Source organism: Anomaloglossus baeobatrachus, chromosome 6, assembly GCF_048569485.1.
Source record: "Anomaloglossus baeobatrachus isolate aAnoBae1 chromosome 6, aAnoBae1.hap1, whole genome shotgun sequence".
NCBI lineage: Eukaryota > Metazoa > Chordata > Amphibia > Anura > Aromobatidae > Anomaloglossus > Anomaloglossus baeobatrachus.
Window position 1 is genome coordinate 94,309,675 of NC_134358.1, and position 24,808 is coordinate 94,334,482.

General features: G+C 46.6%; 1 protein-coding gene across 1 annotated transcript in view; it reads left to right on the forward strand.

Annotated features, from left to right (window-relative positions):
• Positions 1-24,808, forward strand: part of CNGB3 (cyclic nucleotide gated channel subunit beta 3) — a 262,617-nt gene that overhangs the window by 192,736 nt on the left and 45,073 nt on the right. Inside the window, exon 13 of the mRNA XM_075316272.1 lies at positions 1,123-1,206. Within this exon, the coding sequence (XP_075172387.1) occupies positions 1,123-1,206 (84 nt within the window). The remainder of the gene's footprint in view (positions 1-1,122; positions 1,207-24,808) is intronic.

The following is a 24,808-nucleotide window of genomic DNA, read 5'->3' on the forward strand; positions in this document are numbered from 1 at the left end:
TGATTGAGATGCTGTGGTATGACATTAAAAAGGTAGTTCATGCTCGGAAACCTTCCAATGTGGCTGAATTACAACAATTCTGCAAAAATGATTGGGCCAAAATGCCTCAAGAGCTTTATAAGAGACTCATTGCCAGTTATTGTAAACGCTTGATTGCAGTTGTTGCTGCTAAGGGTGACCCAAACAGTTATTAGTTTTAGGTGACAATCACTTTTTCACACAGGGCTCTGTAGGTTTAGATTTCTTTTTCCCTTAATAATAAAGACTTTCATTTATAAACTACTTTTGTGTTTACTTGTGTTATCTTTGTCTAATATTAAATTTGATTGTTGATCTGAAACATTTTTCACACTACTGTATATGACCATTGTTCTATTTACTTCTGGGGTGCAATTGTATGCAATATGTTTGATCACTACTCCCATGAAAAATCAGCCATTCAGACTCTTTGTCCATTCACATGGAAAAAAGAGACCCTTGAGAACTCCCATTGGTTGAACACTCAGCAATCATACTTTACTACTTTTGCTAACCCCTTTAACAGGTGAGTGTTGTTTTTTTCATTTTTTTCACATTTCCTACTGTTAGGATATTTTTTTAATTCCCTGGATAATCCCTTCAAAATGGCTTTCTCATGTTCAATCTTCAAAAGCGCACTACTTCTCTTCCTCCCAACTCCTGCATGCCTGGGGTCTGCTTAACTCCTGCAGATAGACAGTTCCTCACGGTGACATGTCTGAGTTACCTGCCCAAACACTGCAATTTTGTATCTGCAGCATGGGAGAAGCACAGTGTTTTGGTCAGCTCGAGAGCAGCGCTTGCAAGCTGTATAACAAAGAGCTTGTAAGCGTGCGCTTGTTGCCTACCAAACTGGCCATCTCTGAGGTGAATTGCAAAGTTGCTTTTCTTACAATCACTTTGCAATTTTGCCCATTGAAATAGATGACACAATTACTATAAGGCTGAGCTAAATCAATTTTACTGTGCAACAGTTTACTTGCTTTTTACTATCACATTTGTTTTACAATTGAAAACCTCAGAAATAGAAAATGAAGCAGGACACCCCAGAAATACAAAGTGGTTATAAAATATGGCTTGAAATGTATTTTCTTTTCATTTTAGGGCTGCGATAACCAGATGATTCAGGACATGCTGTTAAAACTGAAATCCATTGTCTACTTACCGGGAGATTTTGTTTGCAAAAAGGTAAATACATTTGCAACCTATTTCTTATGTGGCATCACTGAGAAGATCACAGCTCGGTCCAAAAGAAATCCAGATTTGTGAATGCTACAAATAATTTTGAAATACTAAAGGGTACTTTACACGCTGCGATATCGGTACTGATATCGCTAACGAGCATACCCACCCCCATCGGTTGTGCATCACGGGCAAATCGCTGCCCGTGGACCACAACATCGCTAACACCCATCACACAGACTTACCTTCCCTGCGACGTCGCTCCGGCTGGTGATCCGCCTCCTGTCTAAGGGGGACGTTTGTTCGGCGTCACAGCGACATCACACGGCAGCCATCCAATAGCAGAGGAGGGGTGGAGATGAGTGGCTGTAACATGCCGCCCACCTCCTTCCTTCCTCGTTGCCGGTGGACGCAGGTAAGGAGATGTTCGTCGTTCCCGAGGTGTCACACATAGCGATGTGTGCTGCCGTAGGAACGACGAACAACATCATACCTGCAGCAGCAACGATATTTGGAAAAGGAGCGACATGTCAGCGAGCAACGATTTTTCACGTTTTTGCGCTTGTTGATCGTCGCTCCTTGGTGTCACACGCTGCGATGGTCGCTAATGCCGCCGGATGTGCGTCACTAACGACCGGACCCAGACGATATATCGTTAGAGATGTTGCAGCACGTAAAGCACCCTTTAGAAGAACCTAATTAACACTAATTTATTGGCAAATAACATCGACTTTTTATGTTTTTTGGACAGCTTATGAAAAAATTACAGAGAAACAATAATTTTTATGGACACATTGGAAAACCAAAATAGATCATTAAGATTATAAGCGATTCATGTCTACAGCTCATAATTCTGCTATAAAGACATCAGCTGTATTCATTGTAAACTATAAATTGATAACAATAGTCAAAATAATCTTTGTAAGTTTCTTCGGATTAAAAAAACCAAAAAAAAACCAAGGACGCCTTACATTTTTTCTTTATAAAGAGGGCAAAAAAAGTGATTTATTTTTACTGAATATCTTGGAATTTCCGGACAGTTGGAAACCCTGAATAAATATGATACCATCTGACATATGACAACTTGAGGTTTTCTAAAGTCTTTCATAATGTTCCCAAAACTTAACATTGATATGATGTTAAAATGCTTGTATGAACATGCATCATAATCATTGACTGATGGAAAGTTCTACAAATACTTTGCCTTTCTCAACATTTTTGGATTTCAGCTTTTTGTCTTTTAATGGAAACATTTCAAAACAATCTTCCCATATTAGTATCTTCACTTTTAATATAATAGTCTGGATAAACTATTGGCATGGAGCCAAAATAAGATAACATTATAATGGCAGGGTAAAAATTTTGGCAAAAATTCAGGAACCAAAAGTTGGAGACTTTACCCAATGTCTAAATATTGTGTTTCAATTTACAGCCCTCCTTTCTAGGTAAAAAACCCAAATGTAAACTAAAATAAGTATTCACAGAGTTTAAATATAATTAAAGCAAGCGGGAAAAAAGGCACAAATTAGCGTAATGGGCCTAAAGGTCTGCAGTATGTTATTGACTACTTTTAATAAAAAATACAATAACATCCATTTCTTTTTATATAGTACTGTATTTGCAACGTAAAATTTATGTTTAAGAGATGTCTCCCGAATTGACCACCGACTATACCCACAGTTTTACACTATGTGCCTCTCTGCTTTTTTTTTGTTTCTTTCCTACTTCTTGCAGATCGGACTTCACAAAAATTCCTCCTTTTTGTCCTCAGTACTACTTTATATTTGAAGCGAATATCGCTAGAAGAACTAAAGTCTTTAAAGAAGATCGGGCACATTGTAGTAGGGGCTTTAAATATATCTACTATGGAATTCTACAACAATAGACTTTAAAACATCGTCAAAGTAATACACATACCTTCTTTTATCATCACATCAACAAATCTTCAGTCAAATATGGTTGTCATAACCATATTGAAATAAACCCTTCCACTTCTAGTTCCTTTCAGTTTCCTCCCACATTGTTTTTATCTATAACGACGCACCTTAATATAAAGGTGTCTTTATCCGTTACGGTTCGGCAATCTAAATTGCCCTATTGTTTCAGATTCAAATGTCACTAAATACAAAACTACTACTGTCGCAAATTCAGAGGTACAAAAGGCTCCATCGTGTTTTACCAACATGTTTTTTAAAGATATATCTCTCTATAGACATCAAAGGACGATTTGGAAGTAATTTCCACCCACTCATCTTCCCATTTAAGTGTCTTCCATGATTCCCTACTTACAGTCTATATTACTACTGCCACCCCAGCCTCTCCCCTAAGATTGACCTTTAATTACCCAATGGACATAATTATTCTATTATACCTAGCTCTGAATCATTATTAAAGCTCCCCACAGTTCTCATACCAATAGCAAGTTACCATATTCAAGAGAACCCCACCAAAACTACAGAATTTTTCACTCCGTTAAGCATCAAGCAAAAACCAGAAGGACACAAAAATAGGGTGCAGAGAGGAAAGGAGAAAGAGAGGACTTTGATGAAAATTATCCCAGTCCCAAAAGCAACAAAATAAAATCCTACTGTAAAAATGTTCAATCTTTCTAGCTATAAACTTACTAAATCTGAAAGTAGCTTACTTATTAAGGGTATATCATATAGTTCTACGAGTCCTTTTAATGATTTTGACCTGTTTGCTGACCTTAAGACCTCATTCAGATGTCTGTTGTTCTTGTACAAGTGCTATTCCATGGTTTTCACAGATAGTATTTTTCAATAGTCTATTCACATGTCCGTGATTTTTCGCAGTTTGAGCAGTCCTCGAAAATTGTAGAGACATGTCTGATTTTATTCCAATGATCAGATCAAAATTGGCAATGCAAGTCTATGGGTCTATGAAAAAAATCAGACTGCACTTGGATGACATCCGGGTGCATCCGGTTTCATACACTGTCAGAAAGGAGAAAGTAGAGGAATTTTATTTGTCTTCCATTAGTAGAAAAACAGACCACACTCTGATCAAACGCTGCTCAAAATCTGATCAAAATTATAAGTCCGCTTTTCTTGTCTGTGGAAAAATGGACATCTGAATGAGCCTTAACACCTACATTAGGAAGCTCACTCTTCCCAGACATTTGCCAATTAAAAACATCTATTCCGTATATTGAAACTACTAATAAAAGAGACCGTGTTTGACCTACAACTTTAGTTCTTCAATCGATTACCACAAATCTGAAAGAAATCAACCTTTTATTTTTTACACCATAAAGAAAGCCATAATGAGGTTTCAGCCTTCCTGAAATAGCTTTTGCATACAAATTGAAGAGAAATGGTGACAGATGCAGCTTTGTCTAATGCCTCGTTTTCCATTGAGAAATGCCATGTCACCATGCTCTGTTCGGACTGTTGATTCTTGGTCGATGTAAAGGTTCCTGATGAAGTTGAACAGATGGTTTGGCACACTCATATCCGTCATGGTATTCCAAAGTTTCTGGTGATCAACACAGTTGAAAGACTGTCTGTAGTCGATGAAGCAAAAATATAGTTCCTTGTATTCTTTGGCCTTTTCCCATTATCCATATAATGTTGGCAGTTACATCTCTTTGTCTTCTGCCTTTTATTAATCCCTCTTGTTTCTCTGGCAGCTGTTAGTCAAAGTAAGGCTGTAGCCGTCTTTGTAGGATCTTCACTAGTATTTTGCTGGCATAAGGTATGAGCACAATAGTCCAATAGTTTCCAAAGTCGATAGTATCTCCCTTCTTCAGAATAGGACTAAGAACTGATCTTGTCCAGCCCTTGGGCCATTTATCAGTTGTCCAAATTCGTTAACAAAGGCTTGTGATGACACCAACTGCTGATTCAGAAGACTTCATTTGCGCTAATGAAAATTGTGCCTTGTTTTTTTGACAGAACCTTTATCGCAGCAATGACTTCATCTTTCAAGATGATCATTTCCAGTCTCAGTTTCTTCCCATATCAGTGAGTCGTTCTTGTAGAGATACTTCATGTGTTCTTTCCGTTTTTCTTTGATTTGTTCTGGCTCAGTTTGTTCCTGTTCGCATCTTTCAACATTTCCACTCTTGGTTGAAACTTTCATCATATCCCTTTGATCTTTTGGTATACCTTCCTCGTTTTGCCCTTCAAATGTTTGTTTTCTTTCACTGTACATATCTTTTGGGATTACAGTTCTTGAATGGCTCTCCTTAGGCTTTTACTGATGTTATCTGCATCCTGCTTGTTACCTTTTGCTTTTTCTTATTTTCTTTCCTTGATGATCCTTAGGGTCTCTTTTGTTAAACGTGTTTGTGGGGGTCTCTTCTGCCTCTTATTTATTGTCTTTCTGGCTTCTTCAGTAATAATAGTCCTTATATGTGTCTGTACCGCCCCGCGCTCGGCCGCAGCCGAGCCGCTCGGATCCGGGCTCGTTGGTGGGTGGCTCAAGCGCCTCTGGAACCGGGGTCACTTTGCTCTGAAAGAATGCTGGCGCTACGTAGGGGGGTGATAGGTAGGTGTACGGCCGAAGCCGTGTTTGAGTTCGTGATGCCACCCATGGGATGTGGTGAAGGTGTAGACACCACCGCTGCAGTTACGGGGCATCCGGGGGAGATGGTTATGCAGCAATATGTTAACCCCTCCGTGGGCAGGGATGATGGCCCCGGGACCCGTTGGGGGGAGCTGGGCGGTGCAGGGCGGTGCGCGGCCGGGTGGCACTGTGGTACTCACTGTGATTAACACACACAAGTCTCTGGTAAACAAAGTTGATGGAGGTCGGTGCCCGCAGTCGGCTGCGTCTGGTCCCCCACCCGGTTTGGTGGTCTTTGCCTTTCTCCTGCACCATGTAGTGTGTATGTAGACTGCCTTCACTTCAGCGACAGGAGTCTGCTCCCCGGCTGTATGTGTGTCGGGAAAGCCCGTTTGCCCGCAGACGCTGGCCCGTGGGATCTCTCTGCCTGTGCGGTGGCTTTCTATCCCCCTCGGTGGGCTGTTGTCTTCAGTCGGGACTTGGGTGGGAAAGGACCTGTAGTTCAGACCTCAATCAGTGAATTAACTCGGTCCAGTGGCTTCTGGACCTCGTTTCAGGGTCTGAGTACCCCCCTGTGTGCTCCGGTTTCCAGTCAGTTCCCCAGGGTGGCACCGGCGGGCCACTACCCTGTCCCAGTCCACCATGGTTCCACCTGGCCGTCTTCCCGGCTCCTGCAGGCTAGGCCACCGTGTGCCTCCTAGCCAAGGTACCAGGGCTACGACCCTGGCACCTGTCAGTTTCCGCTGCAGACTTGTCACCACAGGCCTGCTGCACTTCACTCCTGACTGAACTTGACTTAGAACTCAACTGACAACTGTGTTTCCTGCCTCAGGCCCTCTGAATTCCTCGGTGGGCGTGCCAACCACCTGGCTCCGCCCCCCTGGTGTGTCCATTAAGCTCTGAGGGAGGTGACTAGGGTTTATGTGTTTGGCTGATGTTACCTAATGTGGGACTGGTGTTGTGTGGGGCGCTATCTGTGACTACCTGGCTAGTCCAGAGCGTCACATGTCCAAAATTCCTCAGAATTTCTTTCATCTTTGTTCAGTGATATACACTGCTCAAAAAATAAAAGGGAACACTTAACCAACCGAATATAACTCCAAGTTAGTCAAACTTGTATGAAATCAAACTGTCCACTTAGGAAGCAACACTGATTGACAATCAATTTCAGATGGAACTTATTGGCAACTATCAAGACACACTCAATAAAGGAGTGTTTCTGCAGGTGGGGACCACAGACCACATCTCAGTACCATTGCTTTCTGGCTGATGTTTTGGTCACTTTTGAATGTTGGTTGTGCTTTCACACTCGTGGTAACATGAGATGGACTCTACAACCCACACAAATGGAACAGGTAGTGCAGCTCATCCAGGATGGCACAACAATGCGAGCTGTGGCAAGAAGGTTTGCTGTGTCTGTCAGAGTAGTGTCTAGAGGATGGTGGTGCTACCAGGAGACAGGCCAGTACACCAGGAGACGTGGACGGGGCTGTGGAAGGGAAACAACCCAGCAGCAGGACCGCTACCTCCACCTTTGTGAAAGGAGGAACAGGATGAGCATTGCCAGAGCCCTGCAAAATGACCTCCAGCAGGCCACAAATGTGCATGTGTCTCCACAAACAATTAGAAACCGACTCCATGAGGATGGCATGAGGGCCCGGCGTCCACAGATGGGGGTTCTGCTCACTGCCCAACACTGTGCAGGATGCTTGGCATTTGCCACAGAACATGTGTCGTCCATGAAACAAGAACACAATGAGCCGGCTCCCTAGCTGAATGTTGGCACCTGGTTTAGCAATGACCCAAGGACCACCGCAGGGCAAAGTAAGTTATGGCACAAGATGAGACGTCAGATAAACAGGGTTTATTTACAGGCAGGGACCAGCAACTACTGTCAGGCAGCTGGAAGGAGGTAGGAGGAATTTCAGAGGGTTAAACAAGCAGACTGCATAGCTGAGGTGAGCTACAGCCGTCACTTCAACTATTACAACAGAAAGTGGGAACAGTGCAGAATATCAACAAAATACATTTAGCTACACTATCTTACCATCTGACTTGCCTTCACTACTGGAGCCATGAGGCTACCACGCTCTAATGACTGCGGCCTACACATTGCCCTGATCAAGGTTCACCAATGCAGACTAATGGTACCATTGCAGGGAACCGTCTCCCTCTGGGGCAGCCGAGTTCGTTGGAGCGCATTTCTCCAGGCGGGACAAGAGTGAACTTCTCTTCTCTTCAGCACCTAGTGACTGGGCTTCTCCGGACGACATTTTCCTTTCTTATGGGTCCTGGCCTGGCTAAAGTCTTGGTTCTCTTATGGTCTGACTCACAGAAGTCGCGCAGCTGGCATCATGTATCTCCCTCCTCCGTGCTGATCGGATTCTCCTCAGGCCGCATTCTGCAAGATTAAACCATGTCAGAGGTACAACACTTAACTGAATCTCCCTCAGAGAGCCTGTGTCCTCACAGACACTTTCCCGTACTTTTTTCTGCCTTGGTTAAAACATACAGTCTCAAGAGGGAAGGCATTAGCCAGTCTAGCATACACTTGGAACATGGGGCACTGTTCCCTTAGTTACCAAAACTATCTATTTCTGTGCTTGCCAGCACCTGTATAGTACTCTTCCTGCACTAACAAACCTTCTCTCTATTCCAATACATATAACTATAATACATGTATGACACCATAGCTTACACGATAATACAACACTTAGTAGGAGTAGGGGTATCCTGACCACCTCCTACACCGGCACCCCAGCCATTTGCAGTGTCTGAATTGCTTTCCTGATGGATAAAAAGAACATTTTTAGATGTAGTGTGTCAACAAAAAAAAAACACAGCTCTCCATCCCTCGTGAATGCTCTATTTTTGTCTGGCTTTATGTGGGCAGAGAGTCAAACTGCCCAATCATTGACTTCCATGATGGTCGTTACTCGAGTTGAGACCTTTCAGAGCATTTGACCTGCTCGATTCAAGGACTGAGCACCCAAGCATTGGGGCGTGCTAACATGCTAGCCAATGCCCATGGCCCAGCGTCATCATCAGCAGTGACGTGTTTACCAGTGTCCAATGCACCGCCTGAGAACTCTGGGCTTAGTGTCAGTGTGCATGATCAGAAATCACTGCACTTCCGGTCATGCGCACTAGACCTCTCTGCAGAAAGGGCGAGTACACCCGGCTTCATAGTGTGAATGACCGGAAGTGCGGGGCATTCTGATCTATTCGCACTGACCCTAAGCCCGACATTCTGAGGCAGTGCAACAGACACAGGTACATACGTCACTGCCGATGATGATGCTGGGCCATGGGCATTGAATAGCATTTTAGCACGCCCATGTGGGTGTACTAACGTGCTAAGAGGGTGTAACAAGCGCAGGAACTAACGCTCTTGCGACTAGCCACTGGCCTCATTAGCATATCATAAAGGATCTTTAGAAACACTTTTTCTAAAGATCTCTTTATATTTGCTACTAGATACAGGGACGGTTAGGCAGGGATTAGAAATATGCACCCAGAACTGCTCGTGGTTCTGGCTGCACATTGCACCTGACAGGTTCCCTTTAAAACATTTGCACAGTAAAATATATAGAAATCGCAGAAGTAAACTTAATTTACATAGCACTAAATATCTCCATTGTATTAAATATACTTCGTAAAAGCTGCTACTCAAACGTTGTAAAACTCAATAAAATTCAATAGCTGCTACTTTATTTAGTAAAGCGTTTTGTGACATTACCCCAGCACTCATTATACATCACACTGGCGTCGGTGCTGTCGTAATTGGTGATCTTGCCCATTGCATCTCTCTTTTGTACATCTAAATGATTTAAAAATGTTGATTTTAGTAAAATATTCATCGTGTTTGCCGGCTGCAGCAGAGCTGATATTTTATGCTACGTCATTAAAGATTAATTTCATCTGTTAAGCCTTTTGTCTGCTGTGAGCCAGAACCTGTGCTCATTGTGAGAAATCACTTGGGTGCTAGGAATTTCCTGTGGCCATTTTTCTGGAGCTAAAAGCTGATAATAAACTTACAAAACACAGTAAAATGAGGGATAGTTTTTTCTGTTTACCTGCAGCCATCATCTTCTTGTTTCAGTTGGGAATACCAGTGACCTGTGGGCTTGGTATCATTGTTTATGAGGAGTTGTAGTAATAAACATTATCTATATATAAATGTGAGAGGTAGATAGTACTAACTGCAGATATACACGGAACAAACGGAGAAACACAACACTTTGTTTTTGCTCCCATATTTTATGAGCTGAACTTTAAGATCTATGACTTTTATTAAGTACAAAAGGCCTTTTTCTCTCAAATATTCACAAATTTGTCCAAATTTGTGTAGTGAGCACTTCTGCGCTGAGATAATCCATTCCCTATGAGCGTGCTAACATGCTGAGAGGGCGGAATGAGCACAGGAACTAACGCCCTTGTAACTAGTTCCTGCGCTCATTAGCATGTCATAAAGGATGTTTAGAAATAGTTTTTCTAAAGATCCCTTTATCTATGCTAGTGTATGCAGGGACATTTAGGCAGGGATTAGCAATATACACCCAGAACTGCTCGTGGTTCTGGGTGCATATTGCACCGAACAGGTTCACTTTAAACCAACTTTCATAGACAACAGTATAGTCTGTGGTTTAAGGGGGCTTTACACGCAACGACATCGCTAACGAGATGTCGTTGGGGTACGGAATTCGTGACGCACATCCGGCCTCGTTAGCGACGTCGTTGCGTGTGAAACGTACGAGCGTCCACTAACGATCAAAATTACTTACCTAATCATTGACACGTTGTTCTAATCCCAAATATCGTTGCTGGTGCAGGACACAGGTTGTTCGTCGTTCCTGAGGCAGCACACATCGCTACACGTGACACCCCCGGAACGAGGACCAACATCGTACCTGCGTCCTCCGGCAACGAGGTGGGCGTCACTTTCTTTCGGATGCTCTCCGCCCCTCCGCTTCTATTGGACGGCTGCCGTGTAACGTCCCTGTGACGCCGCACGAACCACCCCTTTAGAAAAAAGGCGGTTCGCCGACCACAGCGACGTCGCTAGGCACGTAAGTCCATGTGACAGGTCCTAGCGATGTTGTCCGCCACGGGAAGCGATTTGCACAACCGCCTGGGGCAGGTGCTTTCACCAGCGACATCGCTAGCGATGTCGCTGCGTGTAAAGCAGCTTTTATTGTTAGCATTTTTGTCTCCCATAGACAATTTTCATAATTTAAGACTCAATGGCAGCAAACTAAAAGAAAACATTAAAGTTAAATACACATAGGCATCACCAAGCATCATTACATCCATATCAACTGTTCCCACTGTGACCAGCTTTCGAGGTAGACTATTGTAACGGGGTGCCAGGGGCGCCTCCGGGCTTGTAGTCGTGGCCCTTAAGGCTAGGCTTACCCCTGGCTCCACCGTCACTATCGGGACAGGAGATGTCTTGGTGGGGCAGAGTGTGGTGGTGCAGATGTCGTCCGACGTATAAACACTCTCCAGGCATGTTTTGGTGCAAATAAAAGACATTCTTTATTTTCCAAAATAAACCGGCAGTTGCAGATGACTTCACGTTTTTCCTTAGCTGGGGGGGAAAGCCTGCCCTGACGTCCTCTCAAGTGGGGATGTGCCCGGCTACTCTGCTTCGCCCGGCTCCCACTATGGCTACCCACAAACCGGACCCACACCAGTCTGCTTCGCTCTTGAGATTCCGCCCGCTCCTGTTCTCTCCGGCTTCCCTATTCTTCCAGCTCCCACACTCTGCCCCGGCTCTGCTTTCTTTCTCCCATCCCGGACACAACTGCCTTCTGCATCTCACACTTTCCTTCTCAACACTACTCCTCCCTCCCCTTTCTGCTGCCGGCTCCTCCTACCATCTGTTTCTGTGAGACAGCCGTCCCACCCGGCCACTAGGGGATCCCTAAGACATGAATTATGAATAAAAAGACATTTTTATTAAAACAACATTAACATTCCTGGCTTCCTATGTAAGGGGTCTGCCCACCCCCTACATACCTCCCCTCTTAAAGCCTGAGCCTCCCGGCAAGGCATAAATCTAAAACTACAGGTAAACAAAACAAAGTCACTTCAATAAAATTACAATCACGTTCACCTTTGGGCAACCGCAAGGGGCGCACCAGTCCAGCGCCCGGAGTTCCTCCTGGAAGCTCCCGGTCTTAGTCGTGCCCGGAGGCCGTTGGCAGGCACTCCCGGTCTTAGTGGAGTTTCTGCCCGGAGGCTGTACAGCACTCCCGGTCTTAGATGTTAAACGGCAGGAACACATCTCTGCAAAATCTTCTTAACGACGCGGAGGAGCCCCTGATTCAGTCCAGCAGCAGGCTCTCTCCGGGCTCAACAACTTGAACGGTTGCAAACAGCTTCTTCCGGTCCCAAAACAACGCCGGTGAGTAACAAAAACAGGCTCGCTATCTTCCGGTCTTGAAAAGTCACTCCGGGTGATAGGCACGTTGCCATTCGGCTCGTTGGGCCTGCACGTACTCCGACAGGGACTGCCCGGGCAACCGGCGCAGCCTCCGGAAGGGCTCGTAACTGCCGGTGGGCTCGTAGTTGGTAGGTTGCTCCGCGGTCTCAGTCTCCGGCTTTGCTCCTTCTACCCCCGACGGGGGTGAGGGGGTCGCTGCACGGGACGGCTGGGGGCTGCCCATGACAATTACCGGATGCGTGGTTATGTTTTGGTTGATAGCCAGTACCGCCGGGGTTCCCTTCTCCGGGTCAGCGGTCGGTCCGGGCAGGACTTCCGGGGCTACGGCTAGTGTGCGTCTCGGATAGGAGAACTCGGCTAGTACCGGTCTTTGCTGCGACCGCCGCCGGTACTGGTATTCCTCCCACTCCAGTTCTTGCTGCCATTGAGCAGCCTCTTGAGTAGTAGGCATCCGGGTTACTCCGACTGCAAAGAGGCCTCGGCATCCCACCTCTCTCATAAACCGGACCTTTTCTCCGGGATACAATGTGTGCAAACGTTGCGGCAGGCCTTCAATGTCCAGGTTCACTCTATTATAGAAATAGTGGTCACCGGTTTCCTCGTCTTCAATGAAGCCATACCTCTCCTTCTGGTTGAATTTCACCACAACTCCTGTGGTACACTGCTGCTCGAACTCCGCACTCCGGGGACCAGCCATCATTTCCCGGGCCACGGTCTCGGCCAGCAGCCTCTCTTGTACCGGGTCCGGTTCTGGGGACGGGGACTTCCGTTGAGGCAGGGGTGACGGCTGTACTGGGTCCCAAAAGAAGCCCCAGTTGTCCCTCTCTAGCTTCCGGGCGTGTGCTTCTTCCGGAGCCGGAACTGGAACGGGTGTTGACGGTCCCACCGCGACTGGCGGGGATGTCTCCAGGTATGGGGTTCCCAAGGGCCGATTGCCCGACGGCAGCTGGGCGGTGTACGTCGCCCGGACCTCAGTCGTGGTCTCTCCGGTCACAGCGTCCCACGTGGTCACCCAGGTCACTTTGGTGGCCCGTCCCGGTCCTCCGGGCACAGCGGGTAGGTAAGAGGGAAATCCCTCCGCAGACGCAGCCGCAATCTGCTTCTGGGGCCTTCGGTCCAGACCAGGCGCGACTTGTTGTTCCTCAGGGTTCTCCATCTTGCCTGTGGTACGAGTCACTAGTAAGGGCGGCAGGGTCGGTGGAGATGTTGGAGGAAGTGGAGGCGGGCTTACTTTTCCCGCTCTTGGGTATACTCCACCCCCAGTCTCACACATCAGGTCGACCCCTCCGCGGCGGTTCTTCTTTTTCTCTGGAACACCGCCCACTTCACATGTCTTCATCCGTGCCCTTCGACCGGCACCTCCCCTCTTTGGGCGGAGTACTCCGAACTTCTTTTTCGGCACCGGCCAGCCCCAGGCTCTTCTTTTGGCGCCAATTCTTCGCTCGCTTTCTGTGTCCTTGAAGGCGACGGCCATCTTGCCGCCATCTTTTGCCCGGTCCAACGCTACAGGCACTGCTTCTTCTTCCCACCATGGGATCGGGACTCTTCTCCATTAATCCGGATCCTGTGCCCTAGGCACCACTTGATCTCCATCTTCTTGTGGGACCCTTTGCATACAATCCGGATCCTGCCGACTACGCCACATGTAACGGGGTGCCAGGGGCGCCTCCGGGCTTGTAGTCGTGGCCCTTAAGGCTAGGCTTACCCGTGGCTCCACTGTCACTATCGGGACAGGAGATGTCTTGGTGGGGCAGAGTGTGGTGGTGCAGATGTCGTCCGACGTATAAACACTCTCCAGGCATGCTTTGGTGCAAATAAAAGACATTCTTTATTTTCCAAAATAAACCGGCAGTTGCAGATGACTTCACGTTTTTCCTTAGCTGGGGGGGAAAGCCTGCCCTGACGTCCTCTCCAGTGGTGATGTGCCCGGCTACTCTGCTTCGCCCGGCTCCCACTATGGCTACCCACAAACCGGACCCACACCAGTCTGCTTCGCTCTTGAGATTCCGCCCGCTCCTGTTCTCTCCGGCTTCCCTATTCTTCCAGCTCCCACACTCTGCCCCGGCTCTGCTTTCTTTCTCCCGTCCCGGACACAACTGCCTTCTGCATCTCACACTTTCCTTCTCAACACTACTCCTTCCTCCCCTTTCTGCTGCCGGCTCCTCCTACCATCTGTTTCTGTGAGACAGCCATCCCACCCGGCCACTAGGGGATCCCTAAGACATGCATTATGAATAAAAAGACATTTTTATTAAAACAACATTAACATTCCGGGCTTCCTATGTAAGGGGTCTGCCCACCCCCTACACTATCCCACAAATTAATAGTTCTTTAAAAAGCCTTGTCTCCCCCAGAGATTGAACCTTTAATTTTCCAGGAAAAGGTAAGCGGCCCTTTGTCTTCTGAGATGGTTTTAGATTAAATAGCTTTGAACATAATTTTTGTATGAACCATTTATGTATCTGAAGAGTTAACCATGTCTCCCCTTAGACATCTCTTCTCAAGACTAAATTTATTTATTTTAGTCTTTTCTCATAAATGAGATTCTTCATGCACCTGATAAGGTGCATGGAGGATCTCATTTATGAGAAAAGACTAACATTTTTGTGGCTCTTCTTTGTACCTTTTCTATCTCCATAGCATATTTTCAATGATTTGCTGCCCAGAACCAAACTTCATATATGAGATAAAGTCGTTCCAACACTTTGTAATTTGGCAATATTACATAATCAAGACCAAGGCTCTTTCTTTTAAGACATGACAGTATACTGCTGGTGTTGAACGTCAATGAAAAGACAGCCTAGTGGTCGAGGAACTAAAACTCAGCACCAAGACTTAATCCATGCCTTTAACTCCCTGAAGTTCTGCTGTCCCTCCTGCACTGTGCAATGCAATTAAATATTCTAGAGAACACTACCTTGGAGATTCTTCCATTCTGTTTGCAATCTAATTATTTTAATTGTTATACGAAGATCAAATAAATTTTCATTTAAATCCCTATTTAATGCCATAATCTAAACTATTTTCTAATATACTTGCATTAAAATTCCATATCCTTCCCTAACTACAATATCTAACTACTATTTAATTTTTTTTACCTACTTTGTTTGTGATAACATTTGTATAACCCTGAAAACAGGAGCAGTCAAAAGAGTGGAGGCACAGTGGTTCTCCTCGTCCAAAGATGTTCAGGGTGCAAAACTCAGTAAGGTGATGGCATCTGTGTTCTGGGATGAGGAGTGCATGCTGCTAGTGGACCACCTTCAAAAGAATTCCACCATCAATACAAGGTATTACATTGAACTTTTGGACCCATTGAAGGCAGATCTGAAGGCCAAAAGATGTGGCAAGCTGTCCAAAGGAATCTTGTTCCTACAAGACAACACCTCCGCTCACACTGCACAAGCAACCACGGCAAAACTGGCAGAGCTAGGCTTCCAGCTAGTTGACCACCCACCTTATTCACCAGATCTAGCTCCCTCCGACTATCATCTGTTTCCAAACCTGAAGAAACACCTCAAGGGTACCAAATTTCACAGCATTTCTGATGCCATGGCTGTTACGGATGCCTTGTTTGAGGCACAACCAATATCCTTCTTTTTGCTAGGCTTACAGAACTTGGAATACCGATGTAAAAAGTGTGTTGACATCAGTGGAGAGTATGTGGAATAAATGTAAAGTTTCATCATCCTTTCTCGTTTCTTTCTGGGTAAGGCTAAACTTATCAGCAGCCCCTCATATAGCTTTTTTTGTAAATAGTTGTACCCTGTTGTTAGAAATAGAAAAGTTGCCTCTCAAGTCAGGTTAAGCGTGGGCAACAAATGCATCATATCATTCCTCCATGATTCCACCTACGATTGGTGGCATTCTTACAAATATTAGCTCGGCTTTCCAGGGCGGCTGCTTCCATTGCTGGAAAACGACAGATACACTTTATAAGAGTTATTAAAAACGACTCCTGTGCAAAATCCAGGAATCTCTGTAAAATGAAAGCTTTTATACGGACATTTGTTTTCTGCTATGACAGCTTTGCAAAGTGTATATAATAAATGAAGGATGCAACCTTCAAATTGTTGTGAATACCAGCTGCAAATGTCTTCATTTAAGACACAAGATATAATCATTTAAGAGGCATAGCAGCTATGATTTAGCGTAAAGAGGAAAACCACTCTGGAATTCTCACAGTATATATTATCTAACAACGAGTAAACACAATTTACCAACTCAAGGCCGAGGCAGCAATTCGATCATTATTTGAGAAATGAAAGAGGATCAAATGATTATCTGACATCTAGAGGGCTTGCACAGAAGAAGCTGTGACATTCTTGACCTAACTGATTACTTGCTTTTCACATTGCTCCCTTGTTAAATCATCATTCTTTCCTGGTTTTTCCACAATGTTTGCACAGTTGTCTTTTTTCATGTAGGCTATATTTGTCATGCAATTTCCCGAACGTTTCGTAATCTCACAGGTCTGATTTCATAGAATGGATATTCTCCAGTGTAGAGGAAAAAGTGTCAGACTAGAGTTTGTTGCATTCATCATGAGAATAAGTGATGTAAGAGCTGTATATGTATCGCCCCGCGGGCTCGGCTTCGACACACACTTCCACAGGTAAGTGGACGGTTCTATCCTGTTTGCAGACGCCAAAAGAGTCGATGTGTACCGCCCCGTGGGCTCGGCTGCGACCGCCGAGCCGCTCGGATCCGTGCTCGTACGGTGGGTGGTGGCTCGAGCTTCTCACGGACCCGGGGGTCACGTCGCTCTGCAAGGGGGTTGGCGCTACACGCAGGAACTTCAGTGGGGAGATGTCCCACGGCCGGGGCCACGGTGTTTGGTAGGGGGGGTTTTAAGTTCGTGACGCCACCCACGGGTTGTGGTGAATAGATGGACACCACCGCTGCCGTTAACTAGGCCTCCTGGGGATGGTGTTGCGCAGCTTGGTGTTGACCCCTTGGTGGGTAGGGGAGTGATGGTCCCGGGGGCCCAAGGGTAGGTGAGGAGGTGGGGGAGCGGGTGCGGGCGTATGGTGGTGCGGTGCGGTGCAGTGCGCGGCCCGAAGGCACTGGTGTACTCACTATGACACAACACACTGGAGTCTCTGGTAAACCAAACAGGATGATGAACGGGGCCCGCAGCCGGCTGCAGCTTCTCCCTGAATGGGCTGGTGGTTTCCGCCTTTCTCCTGCACCTTTTTATATGAATTTTTGACTCCTATGCCTAAGCAACAGTAGTCCGCTCCCCGGGTTGCTGGTTGTCGGAAGAGCCCTGTTTGCCCGCAGACGCTGGCCCTTTGGGTCTTTATACCTTTGCGGTGGCTTTACCCTGTATGGTTGGGCTGTTGTCTTCTAACAGGTCTTGTGTGGGATAGGTCCTTAGGTCCAGTCCTCAATCAATTGATTTGACTCGGCCCTGTTGGTTCGGGGCTTTGTACTGGGCCTGAGTACCCCTCCTGGTGCTCCGGTTTCCAATCGGTTCCCCGGTTCGGTACCGGCGGGCCACCGCCCGACCCCGGTCCCTACGGTTCCACCGGCTGTAATCCCAGCTCCTGCAGGTGGCCACCACCATCTGCCTCCTTGCCAGAGATGACTGGGCTCCAACCCAGCCACCTAAGTAGACCATTGGCAGGCCTGGTCACAGATCTGCCCTTGAACTCAACCTCTCTCCTTCACTGTCAAGACTCATCCACTGACTAACTATTTTTCCCGCCTCCAGGCCTGTGAACTCCTTGGAGGGCGGAGCCAACTGCCTGGATCCGCCCCCCTAATGTGGACATCAAACCTGGAGGGTGGTGACAAGGGTTTTATGTTTGGCTGCTGTCACCTTTTCAGGGAGGGGGTGTGTGTGCATGGGACTACCTGAGACAACCTGACTAGTCCAGGGCGTCACATATAAGTATGGGACAGTAGTCAAAGCAGGGTGTGGGAATTATGTGGTCTGCTTCTGGCCAAGGTGCGGTTGGGACAATAAACTCAGGGACAAAGATTTACAACTCAAAACGCATGCTTAAAGGAGTGATCCAAAGACTAAAGTAATTTTCATTTTATATGCCTGTGCATATAGTGCCATAATCTCAACTATTTTCTAATTTCCTTGAATTAAAAATGTCCTATCCTTCCCTCAATACTCTAACTGTAATTCTAGTTTTTCCCATACTTCCGTTTTAACGATGCTTTATTTAAAAATCCAGTGCATATTGGGATGCTCAAATGAAGCGTCATCAGTAGAGATGAGCGAACCGGTCCCGGTTCGGCTCGAGGTCGGATCGCCGAACGGAGGTCCCGTTCGAGTTCGGCTCGTCGAACGTTCGACGAACCGAACTCGAACTGCATAGGAAACAATGGCAGGCAATCACAAACACATAAAAACACCTAGAAAACACCCTCAAAGGTGTCCAAAAGGTGACAAACAACTCACAACACAACACAAACACATGGGAAAGTGACAAGGACATATACTCATGCGAAAACAAAACAGCTGGACAAGGAAAAAGAGGAGGACACACAGATATGAGTATATGCAAGGAAACATCGATTCCATTATTGTGCAACTTGAGCCCTGCTCATTTTAGGCTTCCAATCTTGATAAATTGACTGAGCTCGCCACGTACGCCTTGGGGATCTTGTCGTGTCCTGCAGCCAGTGTTCTCTCGGAACCTGTCTTCAGTGCTGCTGGGGGTCTGCTGGCAGATAAGCACACGTGTCTGTCCACTGACAATGTGGACATGGCTCTCAGAGGACTTTTCTTCCCCTGGGTCAGCCAGGGGACGGGAAAGGCACGCGTATTTGTGAGAGTGCTTGATGCAAAGCATCTTTTTCTTTTTCAAAAGGGGGCTCAACCGATGCCAGTCAAGTGGGGTGTGTGTGGCCCAGTTAGTGGAAACAAGGGAGACTGTGGTTGGAGTCCCCTCGCTGTGTTTCTAAAAGACCCAAGATGAATAAGTCATGGCTCTCAGAGAACTTTTCTTCCCCTGGGTCAGCCAGGGGATGGGAAAGGCACGCGTATTTTTGAGAGTGCTTCATGCAAAGCATCTTTTTCATCTTGAAAATTGGGTCAACTGATGCCAGTCAAGTGGGGTGTGTGTGGCCCAGTTTTTGGAAACAAGGGAGACTGTGGTTGGAGTCCCCTTACTGTGTTTTACATGCTTTTAGAAGGGCATGACATGGCTTAGAGGTTGACTTTCAGCATCTGGAAACTGTTGGCTACCAAAATGCTGCCTTTCCAACCTTTTTAACCGAGGATTTTCGAGACCTTATGCCCATCGCAGTGCCCCAAGAGCCAATGCCCAGGCGCCACTCCTTCTCCAACAAAGGCGTGCACGCGCTACACCAGCATGTCGCACTAAACATCACTGATTCCTTGAGAAACTCTGTGTGACAGGGTGCATTTCACCACAGATAATTGGCCCAGTAAGCATGGACAGGGGCGTTACATGTCGCTGACTGGGCAATGGGTTACTGTGGGGAGAGATGGAGAAGGGTCTGCTGTACAAGTCTTGCCGTCCCCACGAGTTGTTTCAATCCTTCTTCTGTATGTAGAAGTTAATACACTGCTTCTGCCTCTTCAACCTCGTGTGGGTCCTCCACCTTGGCGCAAACCCTGTGTGGTCAGGCCACCCTTCCTTGTAACTGCGCACAAGGAATACCACACACCTCCTTACTATGCTGGCAGCAGAGCTCAATGCCATCAGGCGGTCAAAGGTTTACTTTGAAATGTATGGGAAATGTGAGTCACACCGCTGAGAAGTTGTGGACGGTTAGCTCTGGAGACCGAGTTTCATCAATGGTTGTCTCCACTCAACCAGCAGCCAGGGAAGGCCGGGTGCGACAATGATGCAAACATGGGTGCGGCCCTTCGCTGTGACAATGTGACACACATGCCTTGTGTGGTTCACGTGTTGAACCTGGTTGTCCAGCAATTTTTAAAGCACTATCCTGGCCCACATGGCCTTCTGCAGAGAGCACGGTGTAACGCCTTCCTTGATCCACACACTCAGATGGGCTGTAAATGATAGGCTAGAGGGAAGCCACTCACCAAGCAGGACCCCTAGAACCCTGAAACCCTTTAACCCCTATACAGGGATTAGGAATTACACAGGGCCCAAGGTGATTAATACCTGTGGAAGGCTGCAGTTCCAGAGAATAGTAGTCAGGCAGGGTCAAAACATTAATTGAGGAACAGGAACAGAATGGGACGGCCAGGACTTAATCAGAAAACAAGCAGAGGTGAAATGCGGATCGGCCAACAAGGTACATAAACAGCAAGCAGGAAAAGTAGTCAGGTAACAAGCACACAAAATCATAAAACTGAACTGGGGGTAACAGTAACAAGAGGTTCATAGCTATGTCTGGCAGTGGTCTGCAGACAGGATGGGCATAAAAAAGGGTGTGGTGTCTTCCCATTGGTTGTAGCTGAATGATGGTATTTCATCTGTGAGATACCCACCAGCTACATTCAGCCAGAGATTCTGCATCTGTCAAGGTAATGCAGCCCAGTGGGTGAGCATAACCTGCGTCCACCTGCGCCGCTGGCATCGACTCCTCTCCCATCATCAGCACTATGCATGAAAGGAACACGTTGTCACCTGGCGACCGGAGTACAAATTGACGGAGCGTACTCCGTTGGTGACTTCAGCCGTGTGCGGCAATGATGCAAACCTGGCTGCGGGCCATCGTCAGGGCAATGTGACACACGTGCCTTGTATGGCTCACGTGTTGAACCTAATTCTCCAGCAATTTTTAAAACACCATCCCGGCCTACATGGCCTTGTGCAGCGGGCACGCTCACTATGTGCTCACTTCCATCGTGCGCACACAGCAGCTCAACAACTTTCGTCGCTACAGAAGTCTTTAGGTCTGGTGGTTAAATGCCTGAAATGCGATGTGCCGACACGCAGGAATTTGAATCTGCACATGTTGCAGCGTTTGTGGCAGCACCGCCGAACCCTGCTGCAATACGTTATGACATATAGCCTGGGATAACTTGATCCAGAGGTGGTGCAGATCACGCTGCTGGAGTGGTGTCAGATCAAGGACCTATGCACCCTGCTACACAGTTTACAAATGTCGACGAAGATGTTTAGCACTGGCGATGCCATTCTCAGCATGACAATTCTGGTCATCTACATGATGGAGCACACTGTAATTATTATTCGGAGTCAGGTGTTGGGACAAGAGGAAGGGGAGGAAGTACAGGAGGAGTCATATGCGTAAGGGATAACAAGATCTACGAGGTCCAGATGGTCAGTGGCACCTATGCGGCAGTCATGGTGAGGGAGAGGGATTAACAAGGGCGCATAGTATCAGCAAAAAGTGTTGAGGAAGGTGCAGGAGCCCATGAAGAAATGGAGGACGAACTGGCGATGGGCATGGAAGACTCAGCAGATGAGTGAGAGCTTGCTCACATTTCGGTTGTGCGAGGTTGTGGGGAGAGGACAGAGGAAGGAGGCACGATTCTCACCTCTCTGCCACCAACACACCAAGGACTTGGTCCTCCTGGATGCACAAGACGCATGAGCGTCTTCTTGCTGCACTACCTACAACATGACCCTCGGATTGTACGTATTCAAAGTAATCCTGACTACTGGGTTGCCACACTGTTAGATCCCCGGTACAAGATAAAATTTGGCAAAATAATTCCTGCCATAGAAATGGACGCACGTATACAGGAGTATCTGCAGAATGTGGTACGCAATCTTAGATCTGCTTTTCCACTAAACACCAGTGCTGCACAGAGTGAATCTCAATGCTTTGTCATGGATAGGAGGAAATGGTCTTTTACTTGTCCACATCTGAGGGACCGAGGGCTGGCTGCTGTGCTGAGATGGCGTTGAGTACGGTGTCCCTGCAGAGTTGCACTTTTGGTCATATACCAAAATGAGTTGAAAAAGGACAGATGCTGGTGGAAAGGGGAACAGGTGTGTTGGAAAGGGGAAAAAAGTTTTGGTCCGTGGATTTGGTGGTTAAGCAACAGTAACATTTGCTGAAGAAACACCATCTGTTACAGTGGGACTGGCAGATTTGGATAAGGTGGTATATAATCTGTGACCGCTATATAACAAAAATTAATAAGAAAAGAAAGAGAAAGGTATATATCCCCATCAGCAGTCAGTGTCCACCGTGCTCCCAGTTGGAAAAGGAGAGGTTGGCAACTGGAAGGTTTGGTGGAGGATACAGAGCTGTGTGGCTATGAAACTAATAGTAGCCTGAACCGAGTTAGACGCCATTCGGATCTGGAGACTGGGAGCCCTGTTAGCGTCACAGGGTCCACATGCCCACCCAGCCCAGGAACTCCCTGTTAACAACACAGGGGCCATTGAGTACGCTGACCGTGTGCGTAGGGGCCACACCTGTGGACAGCAGGCGCATCAGCAGCAGCAGGCCTGTTAATGCCGCTGGGCTGCACAAGCAGGACTGGTAGGACAGGAGCTGGTCTTAACCGTTCTGCGTTACCAACTGTGGTGGCGGCCTGCATCGACGCCCTATCCCTGCCTACCTCTGGCCTAAAGCCGCAATGGGTTCAACACATGGAGGTGTGCTCTTTCGGAGCATAATAGAAGACTGCACACCTCCTTGTTGGCTCCAGCCCCTTTTATAACCTGGGTCCGCCCCAAACCAGGGTGAACCACAATGCACCTCCTGGAGACAAAAGTAGAGTGACACGTCATGAGTGGCATAACTAGCGTCCTATTTGGAACCGCAACTTCAATGATGACCTCATGGCTGCCATGACCCAAACACCTCACCAGTCATCGTCTGACCATCAAAAATGCGGTGACAAGTCATAGGGGTGGGCCTCTGCAAGCCATTTGGGAGGACACCTGATGCCCTGTGGTCTATATGGGACCCCCACATCAGGGGCAGGGCCAAAGAGTTCATTACCGGACCTAGTCTCTGATGCAGTAAGTGCCTGAGCATGCTCAGTAGCATGAAATACAGTCTCTGAAAAAAGACTATCAGCTTTAGCATGGTGTCTAGGCACAAAACAGGACTTAGACCCGGCACGGAATGCAAGTACCTGTGCAAAGAGGCATTTGACACTTAGTGTGGGAGCATGCGCTGTATCCCGAAATGAAGACTTAGCGTCAGGAATGGCACAGTCAGGCTGAGCATACTCACTAGGCGAAACACTGTAGTTTGGCTGCAGCTGGGGTAAATCGGCACACGCATGCGCACTACCTGCCTCTCCACACTTAGACGTGGAGGAGAAATTGCTCTTCGGGTGTGAACTTGGAGATGCTGTCTATGAACAGAAGGAAAAGCTAAAGGAAGCCTGACTTTCTATCCCTCCGAATTATCAAATGCAGCAATGAATTCCCTGAGTTTGCTATAACATTAGCATAGCAAAATGTGCATGAGGGTGTCATGTAGAGGTGCTAGAAATAGCTTGGCACCAGTGGGGCACTAATGGAATACAACAGCCAGTTCTATGATGCCACTAAATGGCAGTATTTTTTGCTATCATTATAGCTTATTAAAAACAGAGCAGGAGGGTGTCATGCAGAGGTGCTGCACATAGATTTGCACTAGTGTGACTAGACAAAAGTCCAATAGCCACGTTTAGGATGCCACTAGGTACACTGACTGTTTGCTAGTATAATGGCTTAGTTAAAAAGAGTTTGAGTGTGCAATGCAGGCAGAGGTGCTGCAAATATCTTTCCACTAGTGTGACTACACAAAAGTACAATAGCCACGTTTAGGATGCCACTAGGTTCACTCAGTGTTTGCTAGTATAATGGCTTAGTAACAATGAGTTTGAGTGTGCAATGCAGGCAGACGTGCTGCAAATATCTGTGCACTAGTGGGAATATACAGAAGTCCAATAGCCACATTTAGGATGCCACTAAGTTTCCTCAGTGTTTGCTAGTATAATGGCTTAGTAACAATGAGTTTGAGTGTGCAATGCAGGCAGAGGTGCTGCAAATATCTGTGCACTAGTGGGACTATACAGAAGTCCAATAGCCACGTTTAGGATGACACTAAGTTCACTCAGTGTTTGCTAGTATAATGGCTTAGTAACAATGAGTTTGAGCGTGCAATGCAGGCAGAGGTGCTGCAAATATCTGTGCACTAGTGGGACTATACAGAAGTCCAATAGCCACGTTTAGGATGACACTAAGTTCACTCAGTGTTTGCTAGTATAATGCCTTAGTAACAATGAGTTTGAGTGTGCAATGCAGGCAGAGGTTGTTAAAAAAAAAATACTCTTAAATATATTTTTCTTCAAATACGTAAAAGCACATGAAAGAAAGAACTTCAAAAAATGTAAAAAATAAATGTATTTTATCTATTTAAAAATGGTTGCCAGGGTTCAGTTACAGAAAGGAAAAATAATATACTTTGTCAGCTTATGTAAAAAGAGTTCATTTAGTCCATACTGATCAATGGGAAGTCTTTACCCATCTCTCTTTGGTTCCTGAATGGCAAAGCAGGGGATGTCATCTCTTAGGCCGGACAGCGTGTCACATCTTGCAGCACTGGAGTCTTCTGAAAGCAGGCAATGTGGAGGAGCGCCCAGTGGCCCCCTCCATCGTGTATTATATACCAGCTGTTCAGTCCATATAGGGTGTTTAGTTGAATATAGTTCCGTATTACGTAACCTTCTGGAAGCTTCGGGAAGGATTTATATATATC